Source organism: Neodiprion fabricii, chromosome 3, assembly GCF_021155785.1.
Source record: "Neodiprion fabricii isolate iyNeoFabr1 chromosome 3, iyNeoFabr1.1, whole genome shotgun sequence".
Lineage (NCBI taxonomy): Eukaryota > Metazoa > Arthropoda > Insecta > Hymenoptera > Diprionidae > Neodiprion > Neodiprion fabricii.
This window is the reverse complement of record NC_060241.1, coordinates 6,879,513-6,898,877: the sequence shown is the minus strand read 5'-3', so window position 1 is coordinate 6,898,877 and position 19,365 is coordinate 6,879,513. Positions and strand designations below refer to the sequence as shown.

At 39.6% G+C, this 19,365-nt stretch overlaps 2 protein-coding genes and 1 long non-coding RNA gene across 3 annotated transcripts in view; 1 reads left to right on the top strand and 2 right to left on the bottom strand.

Moving 5' to 3' along the window:
- LOC124179119 (lysosomal acid glucosylceramidase-like) overlaps positions 1-10,868 on the bottom strand; it is a 39,589-nt gene extending 28,721 nt beyond the window's left edge. Inside the window, exons 1-7 of the mRNA XM_046563223.1 lie at positions 10,736-10,868; positions 7,279-7,600; positions 6,219-6,484; positions 5,685-6,116; positions 5,511-5,590; positions 5,134-5,411; positions 4,896-4,976 (exon numbers count right to left, since the gene is read on the bottom strand). Coding sequence (XP_046419179.1) covers positions 4,896-4,976; positions 5,134-5,411; positions 5,511-5,590; positions 5,685-6,116; positions 6,219-6,484; positions 7,279-7,600; positions 10,736-10,778 — 1,502 coding nt within the window. The 5' untranslated portion in view covers positions 10,779-10,868. The remainder of the gene's footprint in view (positions 1-4,895; positions 4,977-5,133; positions 5,412-5,510; positions 5,591-5,684; positions 6,117-6,218; positions 6,485-7,278; positions 7,601-10,735) is intronic.
- Positions 1-19,365, bottom strand: part of LOC124179117 (zinc finger protein 224-like) — a 41,402-nt gene that overhangs the window by 18,277 nt on the left and 3,760 nt on the right. The gene's annotated exons all lie outside the window — the stretch shown is intronic.
- LOC124179121 lies at positions 9,439-19,005 on the top strand. Its single transcript, XR_006869958.1, has 3 exons — positions 9,439-9,814; positions 10,834-11,520; positions 18,733-19,005. It is a non-coding gene; the product is annotated as an uncharacterized LOC124179121 (long non-coding RNA).

Below are 19,365 nucleotides of genomic sequence, written 5' to 3'. Positions count from 1 at the left end.
TTAAGCAATTAATATTTCTTTCCTTGCGATGACCTACCTCTTTCAAAAACGTTATTACGTTGAATTTTATCATTTTTCAGATAAAAACAAACTGGAAACAACCCTTGTCATTTTCTTTCAAGTTTCAAGGCTTCACGTATTGGAATTACGTTCTTCTTATTTCCGCAAGTTACATGAAAAGGTTGAACAATAAAAATGATGTTTCATGCAGGAAGACTGACAATTGAGTTGTTACGAATAAAATGTAAATTTTCACACCAAGAGCTTTTTTTTAGGAGTCAAACAAATTCATCATTAAAATTGTGGTACTTTCAACGGTAAGTCCAAAAGCCATATTTGGAGTGAAAAAATCTTTCGCGGTTGCGAGTGTTCCGTCGCGCTTTTTATCTGTCCGCTCGCGTTTCCGGTGCCATGGCAGGAAACTGCATGATTTTGATAATAAGGAAAATATGACACATTGGTTGACGTCACTCTTTATATTCGCGTTCTGACATATCCTGGCAATATTTCCACGACTTGTACTACTTTTTGAAACTCGAATTTCAACATCCATAGCGTTTCGATACGTAATGAGGTCCCACGAAGCGTTCGGTGCCTAACAATTTCATTAATTCTTTCCTTCCAAGTCCGAGATTGGATTCACTTCAAATTCGATAGGTGGCGAGATTTCGATAAAATTAACCGCTCTCTTGAATTTGAACTCAATGGGTCCCAAGCTGCGTTCCGTCGAAGGGCGGAGAAGAAGAAGAATTTTCATCCCACATCAACTTTGGCAATCGGTATGTCCGAAACTGCAGCGTATATTGAAATACGTCAAGTTTATACAACAAGGTCAGACTGTCAAGGTCTCTCGATCCCTGATATGAGACCCTGATTTCGGGCGTAAGTTGGGCCAGGTGAATGATTCTCAGCTGAAATTTTGATGCAGCCGAAAACCGGAACCGAGCATTCCGGGTAACTGTCAGAATATGTAGCGTTGCAGATACGGACCGTTCAATTATTGCCACAGTCCCGGGATGCGCAAAGAATGACTTTCACTGTGAATGATAAGAATGTGACTTCGACAATGTTGCAACACTTTGAATCTGTCAGTGAAGTAAACGGCCTCTTTGTCAATATCTGCGTAGTGTAATCAAAGCTGTTGGAGTAATAGACACTTGCAAGTTTCTAATGGTTTGAGGCAATGCTCGGTTTATATACTTACAATTGATCGAAAGTTTCGGTTAGCTAAAATTCACAAATTTTCAAATTTTCTAGTCAAACGGAGAACCAGGGCAGTCGAAAGTTGATTTTCTCATTAGTTACTTGTAATAAAAGTGATTTTAAAAGTGATTCCTTTTCGAGTTAGGTACGACAAACATTCAAATAACTTAGAAAACGTATTTTTTAAAATCTGAAAAAAATTCTGAAGCATGGAAATTTTCTAAAATAATTCATATACAAATAACAATAAACACCTAAACTCCTGAAATAAGTTGGTATCTTCAAAAATTCGTAACTCTGAGGCAAATATATGAAATTGAACGGTTAAAAAAGCAAATTAAAGCTCTAGAGTGTTCCTTTCGAGAAAAAATATTGCAAAATCATTTTATGAAATTGGAACCCTTACTTTTTACACGAACATATAATTTTTTTTTAGGTGTAAGCGTAGGAGGTTTTGGTAAGAAATATAAACATTATTCGATTTGAAACTATTTATTGAAATTTTATAACTACAAAATCAACGTCGTCTTCGCTCTCATCCTCAAAATAATTCACAGCTTCACGCAAACGACATTCTCGACTCACATCGTCCCCAGAGCGTTTTGCCATTTTTTAATCTCAATCACAACGCATGGTTGTTTAATTTCAATAATATCAGATGAAATCGAACTCTCATCAGTACAAAATAAAGTACGAAATGATAAACTTACCTGAACTATTGCTTTCACGATTTGTCACCATATTACATTGTGGGAAGAACGTCGCAAGAAATCTTTTCTTCACTGCGTGATTTTCGACTTTAATTTGATTCACAAACCTTGTGGTGTTAAGGTCTCGGTAGCATTTCTCGTGCAGCCTGTTTTGATCTGGAATTATATTGCGGGTCGCGCCAACTATCACTATGCGTGATGAGAATGATTCGTTTTATACAACAATTCAATTCAAAATACACGTTTATCAACAATAAGATGTTGGTTGAATCGATTTTCGAGATTTGGTTCTACAATGTTATTATTCACTAGGTTAGTTATACTGAAGTTCGAAGGTTCCGAAGGTGAGTGTTCTACGATTCAGAATGATCCATAATATTCTTAATTTCAAAGTATTCTGAATCGTCCGGAGTCTAAATTGATTCTGCAATCAATTCAGTTCATTCTCTTTCGATGTCCGAAGTCATTCTCTTTTGCATTAGTCTGGTTCGAAAAGGATCTTCGATAGTGGGAGATCTGGAAGAGACTCCTGATTGGTTCTTAGCTACGTCAGTGCAAGCCGATTGGTCTTGAAGATGCTAATCGATGCGGTGCCGACAAGATAGTTAGTTGCAAGAATGCATGGTTGAATTCTCAGAATGATACTTTGTGAACTGCTCTTTTTTTTTTATCACGTTGCTCGCGTTTCGTCAGTCAGGGTTCATGAGTCTGAGTTCCGTGGATTTAGATTGTAGACCCATATGGTCTATGTGTGAGTTGGAATTGAAGATATGAAGTAAATTTTATATATAATATTATATATATATATATATATTGCATGGCATTACATGAACATTAGCTCGCTTGCGAAATCACAGATGGTATTTTGTATGCAGATTGTCGGTGCGAAATCATTGCACACCAAGATGGTAACTGAATCTAGATCGATATTGATCTTCAAGGCTATGGTACGAGCATGGGCGCTGTCTTATGGTAATTGCACGTCGGTAGGTTACGGTACAAAGAGGGTACAGCCATAATTATCGACTGGGACGTAAGAACCATGTACCTCGCGTTTGCTCTAGCCGTGAGGAGAGGTTCAAAGAGCATAAGCGAATCTTCACTTCCGATGAACAGGGCGAACCTCGAACGACCTTGGCAGGCTTTTGGGAATAACTCTCCTGCTACCGACTCTTGGATTCTGATTGTAGCTACTTTTGGAAACAAGTCTCGGGCTATATTTGCCTCATGCGGGATATTAATCGACTAAGCTGAACACGTCTGACTTATGAGTGACGTGTGACCTTTTACATACCCGATGCATTTATAAGTTTATTCAAAGCGTCTAGCGTGCGTTTATTCAACGTTTTGTGCGATGCTGGAATAGCTTAAGTACAAACAAATGCTGGCGGCAAATACAGAGCATTCCATTTTGCGAATAAAAATACTTGCAAGACTGTCTGTGCACGGACATACTCCAATAAACGACGCACCGTAATCCGGGCCGTTCATCAGACGCTTCAAAAATAAGATTCATGTATATTACATATATCAAGATCAGCGCCAAGTTCATTATAAAAAAAAAATAAATAAATAAACGCGTGGGAACCAATGCACTACCGGCGAAAATATTATCAGATATTCGTTCGCTCTGACGATGAAATTCGACATTTCACAAATTTTATACGCTTATATATTTTAAGAGCTTTCATTTAAGCCCTAAATCAATACGATCGATGCACGGAGAGTCGATACACACATTTCCAAGATCATCGAAATCGTCGGTTCGATCAAGAATTTTCAATGACCATCAATTAATTTACGAATAATTGTACGACATACTTTTGTAACGTATATATAACGTATTGGACAAAAAATAACTCGATCCGAGAAGTTTACGGAGACAGCACAAGAGTTGATCGCCCGCACTCGGTCGATAAAAACGTAATTACGATTCCATTTCGTAAACAAACCGTCAACTGCGTGACACATGATGCGAATGAACGTATGAAGAAAAATACCAGAACCAGCGTTGCGAAGTTTTCAACCGTAACGAATTGATCTGTAAGCATAATTTATATGGGATCTTTCATCTACAATGATATTGCCGCGTAAAAATTACACCAAGTATGGCTTGGCTTTCTGGAATAATGATGCTTTTATGTCAGGATTCTAAGAGCCAAGTTGTTGAAATAATCGGGATAATGAATGGGAAAGCATTTAAACGTGCTCTAAACAGTGTATGAAGTATATTTTACACGGAACAAGAATTGCCTGTCAGATAATCATCAAAAAATTATTCTACTAACGAGTCCAGCGGTCTATTAATTACACCGGCCCACAAAAAAAAAAGAAAAAAAAAGTGGCTTGTACTTTTGACCAGACCTACCTATCTTTATGTATTTTGACGCGCTGAATCCGAATCTGAAGTCGGCTTTTCTCGTACACCCTCAAAATTTTGAGTAAATCGCAAAAAATTAGCAGTTTTGGTCAGAAAAAAATATATGGAACTAAAGACCAAGTGTGACTTTTATGTATTTTGGTCCGCTGAATCCAAATCTGAAGTTTATTCAACCATAAGCCTTTTGAAATTTATGTAAATTTCAAAAAAAAAACCTGAAAATTGCGGAAAATAGCAAAAAATTGCAGTTATTGTGATAAAATAAATTCTATAGAGCTAGATTAATAGATCAATCATGATTTTTATGGCTTTTGGCTGATGGCTTATTTGGCTTATATATCTTTAAAAATCTAACTGAATAGCAAAAAATCTCTGAAAATTTCAAAAAATTGACGTTGTGACGAAAATTATTTTTGAAATCAAAACAAGATATGTATTACGTTATTTGATTCAACAATGTTTTAATATACCTTAGACCCTCCGCTATTGTACCGAATACTGCTATTGCTCATTTTTGCCCGCATTCAAATCGACAAAATTTACGCAATTGCTTAGAAGTGACCAATCGATTAACAGTGTGTGGTCACTTATACACAATGGTATGAATGGATTTCGGTGGTAGCTGTAAGTCGATGTTTCCTCTTTCTTGGTCAAGGATAACTGCATGCTGATTTTCAGTGAGTCTAAAACGAAAAATGAGTTGTATTGCCAAAACAGGACATTTGAAAAATATTACGTAGACAATTTATTGTAAACTGTAACGAAAACTGGTCGTAACTGATAATTCACCTGTCTGATGGATACCGATTGAAATCCGATTATAATATATCTTGAACTCACGTATTGTACAGAACTATAACAATCTTATTGTCCGGAGTCTTGAAGGCGACAGCAATTGTAGACCTTCCCTCCTGACCGAGCTTCAATCTGACAGAACCTCGTGGAATGAATTTACTAAAGTGTGCTAAGCCGTAGAACATTGGTTGTTTGTAAAACTCGTCATTCTCAGTATTCACGATGATTGCAGAATCAACAAAGTTGCTCCTCCAATTGGGACCACCATGACGGTTAAGAGCTAAATTCCAGTCCACCCAGCCGGTAACCCAATGTTGCAGATTCTTTAAGATCAACGAATCCATTACAAGCGAGTTGCCGCCATTTCATTCGCAAAAGAATGCTCTCTTTTCGCCACGCGTGTTAACGGATATTATACTTACGTCCATGATATCCGTAATGTACATTTCCCCTCGTTCCCAGGATCCTAAGATGACTTTGTCGAATTGCCATGGCTTATCTCCTGTACGAATAGACGATATTTTGGCGAACGGATTATTATAAAAGACCGTTAATATCTAGCATGCAATATGTCGATTGAAAATGACATAACTAACCAACCGAGGCCTCGGTCATGATCAGAAACTTCTCAGGAAAATGATAATGGGTTCGATCGATCACCCAAGAAGGTACAATACTATCCCAGTACCAATGAAATGCAATACCGGCCGTATAGTTTTTTGCCACCTTGTTGCTAAACATATCAGAGACGTACCAGGGCAGGCCGAATTTCTGGTCGTCGAAAGCCAAAATTATCGTATCTTTGTGCTCGGATTTGCTCATGGTAGGGCCGAGGTTTTCCGCCACCCATTTGCCCATGCCACTCGGTGTCCACCCCATGCTGTTAATACCAGCCACTGGTACGATACCGTTAGACGGTTCGTTGCCTGTCGTCATCGCCCACATTTTGAGTCCATATCTTTTGTACTCATCCATAAATTTCACAGTGTACTCAGCGTACACCTGGTAGTACTCTTCAAGGAGAAACCCTGCGGAATGCAGTTACCAAGTACATACTTGAGTTATAATGCACGATATCCATCGATACATCGTTGACCCCGAACTGGCAATACTGCAATATGCGTACTCACCGAAACCCGTGAAATCATTATTCGTCTTCATCCAAGGCGGAGCAGTCCACGCAGATGCGAAAAATCTTAGATCGCGATTCATTCTAAGAGCCTCTTGCATCAGTGGAATTTTGTACTTGATATCTTCCTCTGCCAGGCTAAAGTTGTGAAGTTGCGTATCAGCACTCTGGGTGTCGTCGTAAGTATATGCTCGTGTAGAGAAGTCGGACCCACCAATGGGCACACGACCTAGGTTGTATCTACTACCTTCCTCGCCAAAGTACGACCTGAAAATTGCGGGATTTTTTTAAGCTACTCAACTGGTGCCCGTTTAAACGCAAAACACAATGGCAGATGTTATTGACTCGATTGAAGAGTCTCTATGAGGAAGCTTCGAGATTGATTTCGTGGAAAGTAAGGTTATCATGTACTGGGATGAGCACAGAAGAATTTAAATGGAATATTCTTTGCGATGATCTACCGACGAATCCAGCCGACACAGATATCCTTTCGTTAAAAATCTCGTTAGTAGGTCATAAGTTTCGCGAGCTTGTTCTTCTTCCGTAATTCGAGAGAGTTGCTGGGAAACCGGTCCACGAGAGTTTAACTTACAACAAAATGCGTGCTACTCGTTAAGTTCCATCTGACATATTGCATTATCCGAATATTGAATAACGAATTCATGTCTTCTAAAGAACCCACAGTTATTGAATATTTGAAGCTGGAAACCTGTCAACCATATAATCACCTAAACAATTTAGATCGCAAACGTTAATTTTTCAATATCCAATAAAATCATCAGCCTTGAGATAGGTTTCATCTAAATTCACATTTGAGCAAAATCAGACTTTCGAGATCGGAATTTTCCTCAAGATTCTCATGTCGTCTGAATATTCCTGAGTATATTAACTTTTGTCAATAATACGATGATTTCATCGACGAAAGTTTTCAATTAAAATATATCGCCTAATGGTTACACGATCTGCCATTGTAGAAATATATCAATGAAAAGGGCAAGAGTCAATGACACATAATTATCACTAACGTCCGGTAACTGTTGTGTTTCAAATACAAGAATTACCTGAGTATGTAGTCCGCTGTAGCATTGCTCAATAATTTTATGTTGATGCCAGCCGCGTCGGTAAAAGCACCTCCAAATCCGTGAATACTTTGAAAAGTTGTGTTAAGATCCAGCTGAAGAGTGACGTCAGCGGTTGCCGATTCGTTAGTGAAAGCACCCTCCGTTGGATCCAATCTCAAGCCGTCTCGGCTCGAGACGTATCGCACGAACGAACCGATTTCCGGAATTTCGAGCTCTGGTGTACTGTCGCAGTAAGTAGCGTTGCACACGCACACTGTTCCCCCATTTCCGAAATCTCGAGGCACGCAGGGAAGAGATTCCGCTGCGAATACGGAAGATTTGAATGGTTAACGTCAGTTCATTAGTTCGGTAGAATGAGCATCAGCCTCTTCATAAAAATCCTAAGGGGTGCGGGTGACAAATCCGAATGGTCAGAATTCCGAACATGAATATATCGAAAACTCACAACCGCGAAGGAACAAAGTGGTGAATCTTCAGTAAGCCAGGAATAATGAAAATAGAATATGAAGGTATCGAAATTTGAAGTTATAGAATTTAGAATACCAAACTGACAAAAATTCCGAAAGGCCATTAGCAGATTGAGGCAAATGCGATTGCTCGCAAACACAAACAAATCACCTTCGGATGGATAACAAAGTAGAATTTTCATTTATTCGAATTCATAAATGCGGAGGATCAAGAATCAGAACGGTTAGAACTCCGAGTAGTAATCTCATAGAAGGCTCGGAATATAGAATTGCGGTATGTCAGAATCGTTAGAATGAAGAATCGCAATATATCAGAAGAATCGATAACTCACATCATATTAGAAGCCCAGAAATATAAGTTTATGATACCAAAAATCGTAATCAATATTTTAATGAGACAAAAAAAAGATGGAAAATAAAAAGAGGCACATCGTTGGCCAGACTCTAAAGGTCTAACCCACCAGCTTCAACAACTGAAGGTTGTCCATTTGCATCGCGTTTTTTCCTCTTCATTAAGAATAACTATTGAATAAAGAATTTGTTCGATTCTGTATATAAGACATTTTACAAGTCAAAATAGATTAGTTGGATAGACACGGAATGTGAAATTCTGGTGGTAAGCCATCTATACGGTTACTTTCGGAATACCGATCTTTCCGAATTGTACGATTCTGAATAATGTCCTTCCGCATTCTGGATATCTGTTTTCCGCCGTTTCTAGATGATCAAGTTCTCACTTTTATTTTCATAATATTTGGGCATTTGAGAATATGAAACTTACTACAGATTGAGCCTCTGGAATATTGACTCTATACATTATTAAATTCTGCATCTCTGAATTCTTGGATTAACGTTTTCGGATAATAGAGCCCTCTACTTAATACAGTTTAGGTGAACTGCAGCTTTTTGTGGGCACTATGTTGGACTGAAATTTCTGATAGTATTTTTTCACTCATATTTATTATTCGAGTTCATTAAATTCGGAATTCTGGCCATTCCGATTTTCGGTTTCTCTGATTCTCACCCCCACCCATCCTGAGGTGAAGCTGAAAGTAACGTATCGGTTCAAATTATGGACAACCAGTGTATTTTGACGAACAAAGAGTTTCTTTTCTCTTCTGGAGATGAAGTTCAGAGCGCAATGTTAAAGCACTGATCAATGACGGTGAAAATATCACTCAATAACAGAATTCGATTCTCATTGTCGTGTATAAAAAATTACACACTGCTTTCTTTTTTTTTATTGACGCTTGCCGCAAGATTAGCGGTACAATATTGACTGCGTAATACGCGAACAACGTCAAAATGTTATGAAATTGTTATCTAGGTTGTTATAAATAATCATATCGTATTGTGTGAGCCTCAATGTGGTGACATATTTGTGTGTATTGTATAACACGATCGATTATATAATACAAAAACATATGATTATGTATGACTACATGCAACGTAATTATACACGATGTTATACAGGAGCATGAATTATCGTGTGATGCAGAAATATGTACTCATTTATTTTACGGTAACTGACGAATCCCTCTGCATAGAAAGTGATCTGTATCCAGTAGCAACAGTGCCATCAAGCTGCATGGTAATGGCAATAATATAGCGAAAACTATGATAACAATAGTACTATCATTATTAGTAAAGTGCTATGTACGAGCAACCACGTACGTGAAGTTCCCGTTTAGGTGATAAGAAACTCTTCTTCAAAGTCAACAAACATAACCACAAACTTCATTTAAGTGAGATAAGTTTCTGTTTTATGAAAAGGTAGAAATATTGTTCCTTGTTCGACGTAATTTGTCGACTTTGCGTCTAGAAGACAATGAAAGTGAACGGAATTAGAATCGAGACGATCCCTGAAGGAAATTGTGTATTCAGATAATTTCTATTCAGTGCATAAGACAGACACGGAAAAGATACAGAAGATCGGAAATTTTTACAGACGTAATTTATCGAATTTGAAGATTACATAACAGGCGATGAAGCAAGTAACTCATCGATTGAATCCCTTGAATATTTTGGGTGTCACATGAGAAAAAATGGTACGTACGCCAGTGATGTAGTACCAACCAAAGCTGCATTGTGTTTCAAGATGAATATATCATTGTATCGTCAGAGATTAGCAGTGATCAAAGTACATGGATCAGAATATTCTAAATAAATAAAACTGTCCCTGAAAAAAAAAGTTGAATATAAGTAAATCGTTATTAAAAGTATATGTACGCGACATATATTTCTATTCAAGTGAAAATACATCGTGAAGCTGAATAAAAAGCCGCACGATGTAGATCCACCTCAAAACTCCTGACGTTCAGGACATCCACTTCGTTCTTGTAGATAACTAAAAAAACCAAGTCATCCGCTTTAAATGTTTTCAACGACAAGGTCTGCTGGTTGAAAAATTTTAATGTCTATATCCATCCATCATGCGGCATATCATGAGTTTCAACACTTGCAACAGAATAAAATGTAAAGCCCCAAGTGACTTCAACAAATTCGTTCTTTTTCGTAGCATTGAAGAGGGATAATAGTATTGAATATATTTCGCACTTATTGTAAGAGAAGAATTAAGAACATCGGTTTGTTATAGCATGGGCACAACAAAAAAAATCTATTATTTGCAACGCGTACTAAGGAAACATTTATTGTACGAACCTGATGTTTCAATCGTGCAAAATCGATAAAATACTCAACTTATCACTGATACTGATTTCGAATAATAAACAGACTTTGATTAGTATTCATTTCTGAATTTTTGAAAAGCTTACAAAATTTCATTCAACTACGTAATGCAAAAACGTGTTTTATTATCGCAATTTAGTATGGATACATACTTGGTTCCTCTATTAGACATGTTCGATTGAAACGTCACAAGTATAAAGCAGTAATTCGAATGAATACTTTTTCAATGACAGAGCATTGCATTTGTCGAAATGACTTAAACATATCCAAGTTAAAAATACCTGCACATATCCACAATATCAGCAGGAGGTAGAATCGTTGCATAATGCAATCTCCAAGTTTCAATCCTTGCTCCGGCTTGATTCTATTTTATTTTCAGCGATGACCCAAGAGCAGAAGTTCCAAATACGTTCTTCCTCTGCTAACGTAGGAATGAGCATAAATTTTCACGGTTCACATCAAGTTGTCACTATGAATAAATAATACGGATCACACAGGCATCTCAGCGATCGCTTAACGACTCTCTTATCAAAGTCAATTCGCCGTTTGTCAGCGTCAGTGGAGGCGAAAGAAATGTCAACAGAAATTCGGCTTCGGACACATGTTTCACAGCAAACCTTGCAGCCAAACAAATTGGTCCGTCCAAACCGCACGACGGTAGCAAGTCGACTGTTTATCGGCTTGCTCGATAATCACTGCTGTCCAGCTGTGGCGACTCTCTCCCATGGCAATTCTATGGCTGGACGGAACCGTGCTAGTTATTCACGAGCCAACAGTTATCACTGTCCTCAAGTGATAATCCCAGATGCCAGGAGAAGATAAAACGTTTGCACAGAATCTCCGCGGTTCGTCACGCGAGAATACGCAAATTCCCACGTGACTGCACCAGTGGCGCAGTTTCATAAAAATTTCTGACGAATTATTCTGAATCACGGACCACCGCGTTGATACTGGCCTTTTTGCTTTCAAAGAGAATAATAATGACGAATACTGATCTTGAAGTTTGCAACCACACGGCATCAAACAGGTCGAAGTCTTAATGAAGTAAACCTACGTGAGCTTCGTCGTGAGTAGTAAATGTGACCTTACAAGAGGAGGATAAATGTTGATGTTCTCTGCTAGACGTACATGCCATGAATATGAAATGTGAGAGAAAGTATGTTGTGGCTAACTTTTACAATGCAAAAAGTACAATAAAACGTCGAACTCATGACGTACACTCGTTATAAGAAGTGAAATCACTCTCCGGTAGAATTAGTAACGAGTTCCGAATTTTTGCACGAGACACACAATTTTCGCATACCAAGTGATAAGGCTCTTTATTTCAACTGAATAAATTTGATTTCAGATTATTTCACAGTAGCAAATTGCAAATACTGACCTTACAATTCAAGAGCGTGTCCGCGTTTACGAAAAATGCGACACTTCATACTATTTATGTAGACAGTTATTGGGCATATTTGCAAAATACAAGGTCGAATAACTCATTGTGTTTTATGCAGGTAATACGATTATCACAGTAGCACCGTTACTATCTCAAATTGCAGCAGCTGACATCAATACATATCCGCAATGACTATCCATTGTGGGATATAGGACGTTTTTTTTTTTTTTTTTTTTTTTAAGATATATATCTGTTCGTAGTTTCTGTTCAATTATATTTTGCGCCTCTTCCTTCAGAGATCAAATTGTAGTACCCCTCACTTGCCTTACTTGTCGCCACAAGTTTTAAAGCAAGCTTTTTTTCTGGGTTGCTATACAACCCATATTCTGCTCCGTTGTTTATTCTCAATCTTTCGCTTTGTGTCAACGTCGTCACACGCGAAATATTAATAAAAACGCAAAAAGTCAAAAAGAAATGGGAAAGAAGAGGAATCACGATCATTCACCGTCAAGGGAAAAGAAAAAGAAGGTCTTCGCTGAGAGACTAAGAGGAATGGTGACAAATATTAACCGAAAAAATAAAAAACGGAAGTGGAGAAGAACTTAATCTGTGCTTACGGGGCGAAAATGTCCACCACGAAAATTGACTCTTTCTGAAAGATCAATTACTGACAAAGATTTGTTGGTCTCGACACCTTGTTGCTATGCCAGCGATTCGATTGCTCGGCCGCGTGCCTTTGGTCTGACCGGGGCGCACGCCTTGGTCTGACGAAGGAATGCAACATTCATTGTTCAGTTTCCTGGGTCTGACCCTAGGAAATGAAATTTTTCCTTTTAATGAAAAATTGAACAATTTAGAGACGATGTAAGGCAAGTATTGGCAATTTGCCCGTTTACCTTTCAGGTTATAGATCGAGTTCGCCACATCGTCGGGATCGCTCTCGAACCCGTCACAGGAGAAACGGCGAACGCAGACGAAGGTCAGATCGTCGCGTCCGGTCTCCTGAAAATCGCTCACGATACGACATCAGTCGATCACGTCGTTCGAGAAGATCTTCGCGTCACACTCGTCGCTCAGAGCGTAGTCGCTCGGATCATTCTCGGCGCTCGGGTCATTCTTGTCGCTCAGAGCGGAGTCACTCGCGTGAAATTGGCCAGGGCTCACAACAACTTCCGCAGGAGTCGGAGGAAGAGCGAGCGGAATTTCCGATACGGACTCAGGAAAATGACGAGGTGGAAATCGATACCGAGCAGTTGCCAGCGGGCACACTGGGGGCCGCATCAACAGCACCGGTCGACAGGGAACAACACGCGAGCGTGACCGCAACGGACAATGAAAACCAGCCTGATCATGAAGTTGACCTTGGAGAGGACGTATTAAACGTTATTGGACCGCGTTTGGAACCGGACCAGAAAAAGGCCCCTGCATTGCACAAGGATATTGTCATTCGTTGGAAAGAGATCTTTAAAAAAGGGATTTCTAACGAGGAAAACAAGAACCTAGTGGAAAAATATAATATTCCCGAAAATTACGGATTCATAGCTGCCCCAGTGCTAAATTCGGAGGTTATTGCTGCAATACAGGAGAATGTCAAAACAAGAGACAAGCGTATTACGGAAAAACAAGAGCGCATCGCTGCCTGCGTGGCAGCCAACGGAAAAGCTATCTCGATTACTTTAAAATCGGACAGTCCAGATAAACTCGAACGGCTCGAAATTGAGAGTGACATGGGAAGACTCCTGGATTTTCTCCAGAGGGAGGAATCAGAAATTCGCAAGAGTTTAATCCTCGCGAATCTCAATTCATCCGTCAGAGAAATTTTGACGGGCTCGACAGTCGACGGTTTCCTGTTCGGGGAAAATCTGGAAGAAAAAATAAAGACTGCAAAGACGATTGAGCGTGCATCAAAGGACCTTATCCAACGGGAAAAACCATCAGAATTCAAGGATTCAAAAAACCAGAGGGGCCCGCCGGCGAAGCTACAGTTAATGCGCAAGAGGAATTGGACGTCGAGCGGGCCAAAGAAACCGACGAACGACAAGTTCGGCCCGAGACCGAAGATAACATATCCTCGAAAGACGCGGTTCCCGGACAGACGCCGTTAATTCCCAGCGTACGTAAATCTGCGGGTCGATTACGGTTTTTTCATCGAGCATGAGCAAAAGTATCGGCTGATCGCGAGATTAATGAATGGATTAGAGGGTTAAAAATACCCTTCACATCGCTTCCTGTGCAGGGCCGAATCGGGGAAAAAACAAATTGGTCAAATAACGAGAAATTGGCAATCGAGAGCGAAATCAAAAAGTTATTAGAAAAAGGCGCGATACAGACGGTTACTCCGTCATCCGACCAGTTTTTATCAAATGTTTTTCTGGTGCCAAAATCCGACGGTACGCAACGATTCATTTTAAACTTGAAAGGACTTAGTGAATTCATAAAGGCGGAACATTTTAAGATAGAAGATTGGCGCGTGGCGAAGTCGCTAATTGAGCCCAATTGTTTTATGGCATCAATCGATATAAAGGACGCGTATTACCTCGTATCAAACGCCAAGAGTTCTCGAAAGTTTTTACGTTTCCAATACAGCGGTGTATATTACGAATTCAATTGCTTACCGTTCGGTTTAAATGTCGCACCTTTCGTATTTACGAAAATACTCAAACCAGTGGCAGCATATTTAAGAAAACAAGGCTTTAGATCCGTTTTCTATTTAGATGATATTTTGCTTATCGGGAAATCATACAAAGAGTGTGCGAAAAACTTTCAAGCTCGACGGCTATTTTAAAAGAACTCGGGTTCATAATCAATCAGAAAAAATGTTGTAAGATTCCCAAACAACGATGCAAATATCTAGGGCTTATTTTCGACTCGGAAAAAATGACAATCGAGTTGCCAGAGGAGAAAATCAAAAGATCTCTTGATCTATTGAAGAAATTTAGGAAAATGAAAAAGTGCTCGATTCGCGAGTTCGCATCTTGGATCGGTACTCTCGGCTCTTGCTGTTCAGCAATGAAATATGGCATGATACATATGAGACGGTTCGAAAAAGTCAGATTATTATTAGCGCTCGGAGCAAATAATAATAATTATGACGTGACCATGGTCATTCCGGAGGAATTAGAACAAGATATCGATTGGTGGACGGTAAATATAGCCTCAGCCAGTGCCCCGCTGAATGAGCCAGTATTCGATTGCGAGATTTTTACCAACGCTTCGCGTACAGGATGGTGAGCAGCTTGCGAGGGGCGATGAGCAAACGGACACTGGAGCACGTATGATTTAAAGTTCCACATCAATCATCTCGAGTTGGTGGCCGCATTTTTCGGACTTAAATGTTTTTTAAGCCACAAGAAACAATTCAACGTGCTTCTTCGTATCGACAACACCACCGCGATAGCTTACATAAATCGTATGCGAGACAGCCGGTTCGATAATCTTAGCGATATAACGAAACAAATTTGGAATTGGTGCGAGGTCAGAAATATTTGGATCGTTGCGGGATACATCGCATCGGAAGAAAACATAGAAGCAGATTACGAGTCACGCAAATTACAGCCCGAAACAGAATCCGAACTTGCGGATTATGCGTTTCAAAAAATAGTAAAGGTGTTGGATGAGCCAAGAATTGACCTGTTTGCCTCGCGAACAAATACGAAATGCAAGCATTATATTTCATGACGTCGGGACCCCGAGTCATTCGCGATTGATGCATTTACCGTAGAATGGAATCAATGGTTTTCTTACGCTTTTCCGCCATTCTCAATTATTTCGAGAGTTTTGCGAAAAATTTGCCAGGACCGCGCAGAAGGAATAGTGGTTGTTCCATATTGGGAAAGTCAACCTTGGTGTTTTGTCGGAAATTGACCACCAGGATTAATTCCCGTACTTCCCTTTCATCTTGAAATTAATACTTATAACAATTATTGATATGGGCAAGGTTAGGTATTTTAAATAAATCCACTCGGTTTGGGGGTCAATCAAAGATGGTTTATTGCCCCAGAGGAGGAAAACCTCAGCAGGAACTGAGTAAAAACCTCCTCGAAATCGTGTACAATGTATGTGAATGAATGTTAGATTTATGAGTGGATGTGTGCACTGGATGTATCTAGAGAGAGAATTATGACGCTTCGAGTGAAGACACAATAGGGGTGAGCTCAACCGCCTTACAAGATGCTAGCGTGGAAGCTAGTTACACGATAATTATCAAGGCGATAATCAATTCCCCAGTGGGAATACAAGAGAGAGATGGAACGGCCGAGAGGCGCTATTTGAATGGCCGAGAGGCGCTATTTAAGTGGCCGAGAGGCGCTATGTCATGGAGTGACGACGAGTGTCGACCCTCTTATGCCGCAGTGGCGTTGCTCAGTTATGTATCAACACAACCATCGTCACAAATACTACTTAGCGTCAGTTCAAATCAGAGATTCGAATTATAGGCTCACCAAGTTGAAGAGGAGCCAGAGTGCTGTCTGGCTCACGCGTATCAAGCAACTGCTTGTGCCAGCACGTGTTGACCCGGCGTTTCTCCGACTTACCGTACTGCGCATGTCAGGTAGCCATTGTTTTCGAGTTCTGCACAGATTTGAAGGTGTGTGTCACACGTAATCACATGAGTGTATCCCAATACAAGTAACTCTGCCGTGTAGGCACGATACACTTGGTTCCCCTTTTTCTCTTCGTTATTGATTGGTGATCTTGTTTATTTCATACCAAACGTCAATCTGTTGCGTTCTTCCAACAGGGACCCTCACCCGCTGTCGAAGCAACTTACATCGGTTGCCGGCAGGCTATCAGGGAAGCGTTCATCTTGAGACAAGCCCCAACGGAATCAATCGACATTCTTATTGCGTCTTTAACAGATGCAACGATCCGGCAGTATGATTGTGGGTTAAAAAAATGGTGGCGTTTCTGTGCAACCACCAGTCTCGATCCGTTAAGGGGCTCGCCAGTGGACGTTTTATCGTTCCTTACAAGAGAGTTCAAAAACAACGCGTCATATGGGTCGCTTAATTGTTATCGATCAGCGCTTTCACTTATTCTTGGTTCGAGTTTGGGTGAAGACGACAGAATAACACGATTTTCTAAGGGGGTTTCAAAATTAAGGCCTTCTGCGCCTAGGTATGATTCGACGTGGGACCCACAAATTGTGTTACGATTACTTTCAAGCTGGGGTTCAAATGAAGAACTTTCGTTAGAGCGACTCTCTATGAAACTAGTAACGCTACTAGCGTTAATGACAAGCCATCGACTGCAAACTTTTTCGTTAATAGATTTTCGTAGTATCCGAAAAGTCGACGAAAAATCATACGAGATGAAAATTCCGAACCGAATAAAAACTTCGGCTCCAAATAAAAAGCAACCGGTATTGCGCTCACCGTTTTTCACAGAGGATAGGTCAGTATGTGTAGCGTCAGCTCTCGAAAGTTACTTGAAAAAAACAAAAGATCTACGTAACGCGATTTTAAGTCTTTTCATTTGTTTCAAAAAACCGCATAAGGCGGTTACGTCTCAAACGTTATCCCGCTGGGTAAAGAAGATTTTGTCCATAAGCGGCGTCAAGATTAATGTTTTTTCCGCGTATAGTACGCGTCACGCCTCCACCTCAGCAGCAAAACGGGCTGGCCTAAGCGTCGATTTAATTCGAAAAGCGGCGGGTTGGACGCAGGAGTCTGCAACCTTCGGTCGATTCTACGACCGAGAGGTTTTGTCAAATGAAGTCCAATTTGCTGAAGGTATTCTCGGTAATAGAGATTAAGGCTTTCTATTTGTGACCTTATTTGATTCTTAAAATATGCAGGGCGAAAAATTGCATGCGTATTATTGCATTATTGCGTTTTTGGTTTGAAATGTTATGAAAATTTCAAAATGTTTCAAAAATAAATATAACAATTTTCTCAACAGCCGTAACTCGCTTTAAACAGCTACAATTTGATCTCTGAAGGAAGAGGCGCAAAATACAATTAACGATTAAACGAACTTACCTAAGTGAAGTTCAATCGTGATTGTATGAGCGCCTCTTCCGAAGAGATCAATCCCGCCCACCCATTAATCTCGTATGAGATACCCAAAATATATCAGTTACAGCTTAGAAAAAAAAACTTTAAAAAAATGAGAATAAACAACGGAGCAGGAGGGCTGAGTGTAGTTCAAAGTTCGCGTGGGTTGCGTTATATCTAACATTTTCGCGATTCCGTTCCGAATCATTCGATCGTATATGTGCGTCAACATGAGTTGGTCTTAACAATTCGATTACTCGATCATCAGCAATGAACTAATTATACCATTCGGATGGTCTACCTCCTTTTAAACCGATCTCTTCCTCTCTCATACATTTTCTGCACTAGGAGCAGTGTCACGAAAGTGCATAATCGGTATGTACGGAGCGTAAAACAGCGAAATAACACCTTGGTTGGGCGTAGAGTAGGTTTCGGTAGCCACGCATCGAAGTCGACGCGTTCTTCCCCGTAAAACTGTTTTGAGTTACGAATTTCATGAAAGATGATGGTTGGAGAAAATAATTTAACGCAGATCAGCAGAGTGATTTACAGTTGGGACAATCATGTGAAAATTATAGAAGAAATAAAAAAGGATGAAAACAATCGTTCGTCGAGTCGGCACGGAATACTTCGTATGTACGCTTGACCGAAAACAAAGGCATAGTTTTACTTGATGTTTCGGAAAATGTTATACATAAGTAATAATCACGAAAAATATGGAAGGCACAAGTCGACGTTTTCCTTGACGTTTCATATTTGTAGTAATGTTGAGAAATACGTCGACACCTTGTGATGCAAATTAGTATGGGCATGTTCTCCGATTGTGTCCTGTGAATGAAAAAAAATACTCAAGATTCTATTGAAACGACATCATACTAACTATAACTATTATTTCTAGAGAGTGGGGTACTCTTGCCTGAACCACCGCAATTTCCGCACGTATAACTGCGACCACCCCCAGAATATGACATCGGAGGAGATGGTGTGAACATGTAGTTATAGGACGATGACGAAGTGCTGCGACGGCCGCAAGTTCTACTGTTGTGACCTGAGATGAGAAGACAAAATACATATTAATTCTCATCATCTTAACTTCTGATCATAATCTCTACTGTTAACATCATAGATCCAATGATAGTCACTGAAAATGGTCTCAATAATGTACCTTCACCGCCACAGGTACTGCATCGAGGAGTGGCTCTCGTTGAAGCCCTGGATGTCACAGAATCGCGCGAGCGTGTTGATCTGTTGTGTTCTGAGGGTTGCAAAATTTTGAAAACACGAAATTTCATACAAAATCAGTGAAACTAGTTGAATTTACAAGACTTTTTTGAAATTTGAAAATTATGCGTAATCAATATTGAGTATATTTTATAAGGTACGAATAGCAGAGTACAATTTAATTTATTTTTGAATGTATTAAAACACGAGCCGTCATTTGGTTTAAAATTCATTCATTCATCCATTCCATAACTCATTCGTTTCAGGTGTATATTGTTTAAAAATGGTGTATATTGTTAAAATTATAGTG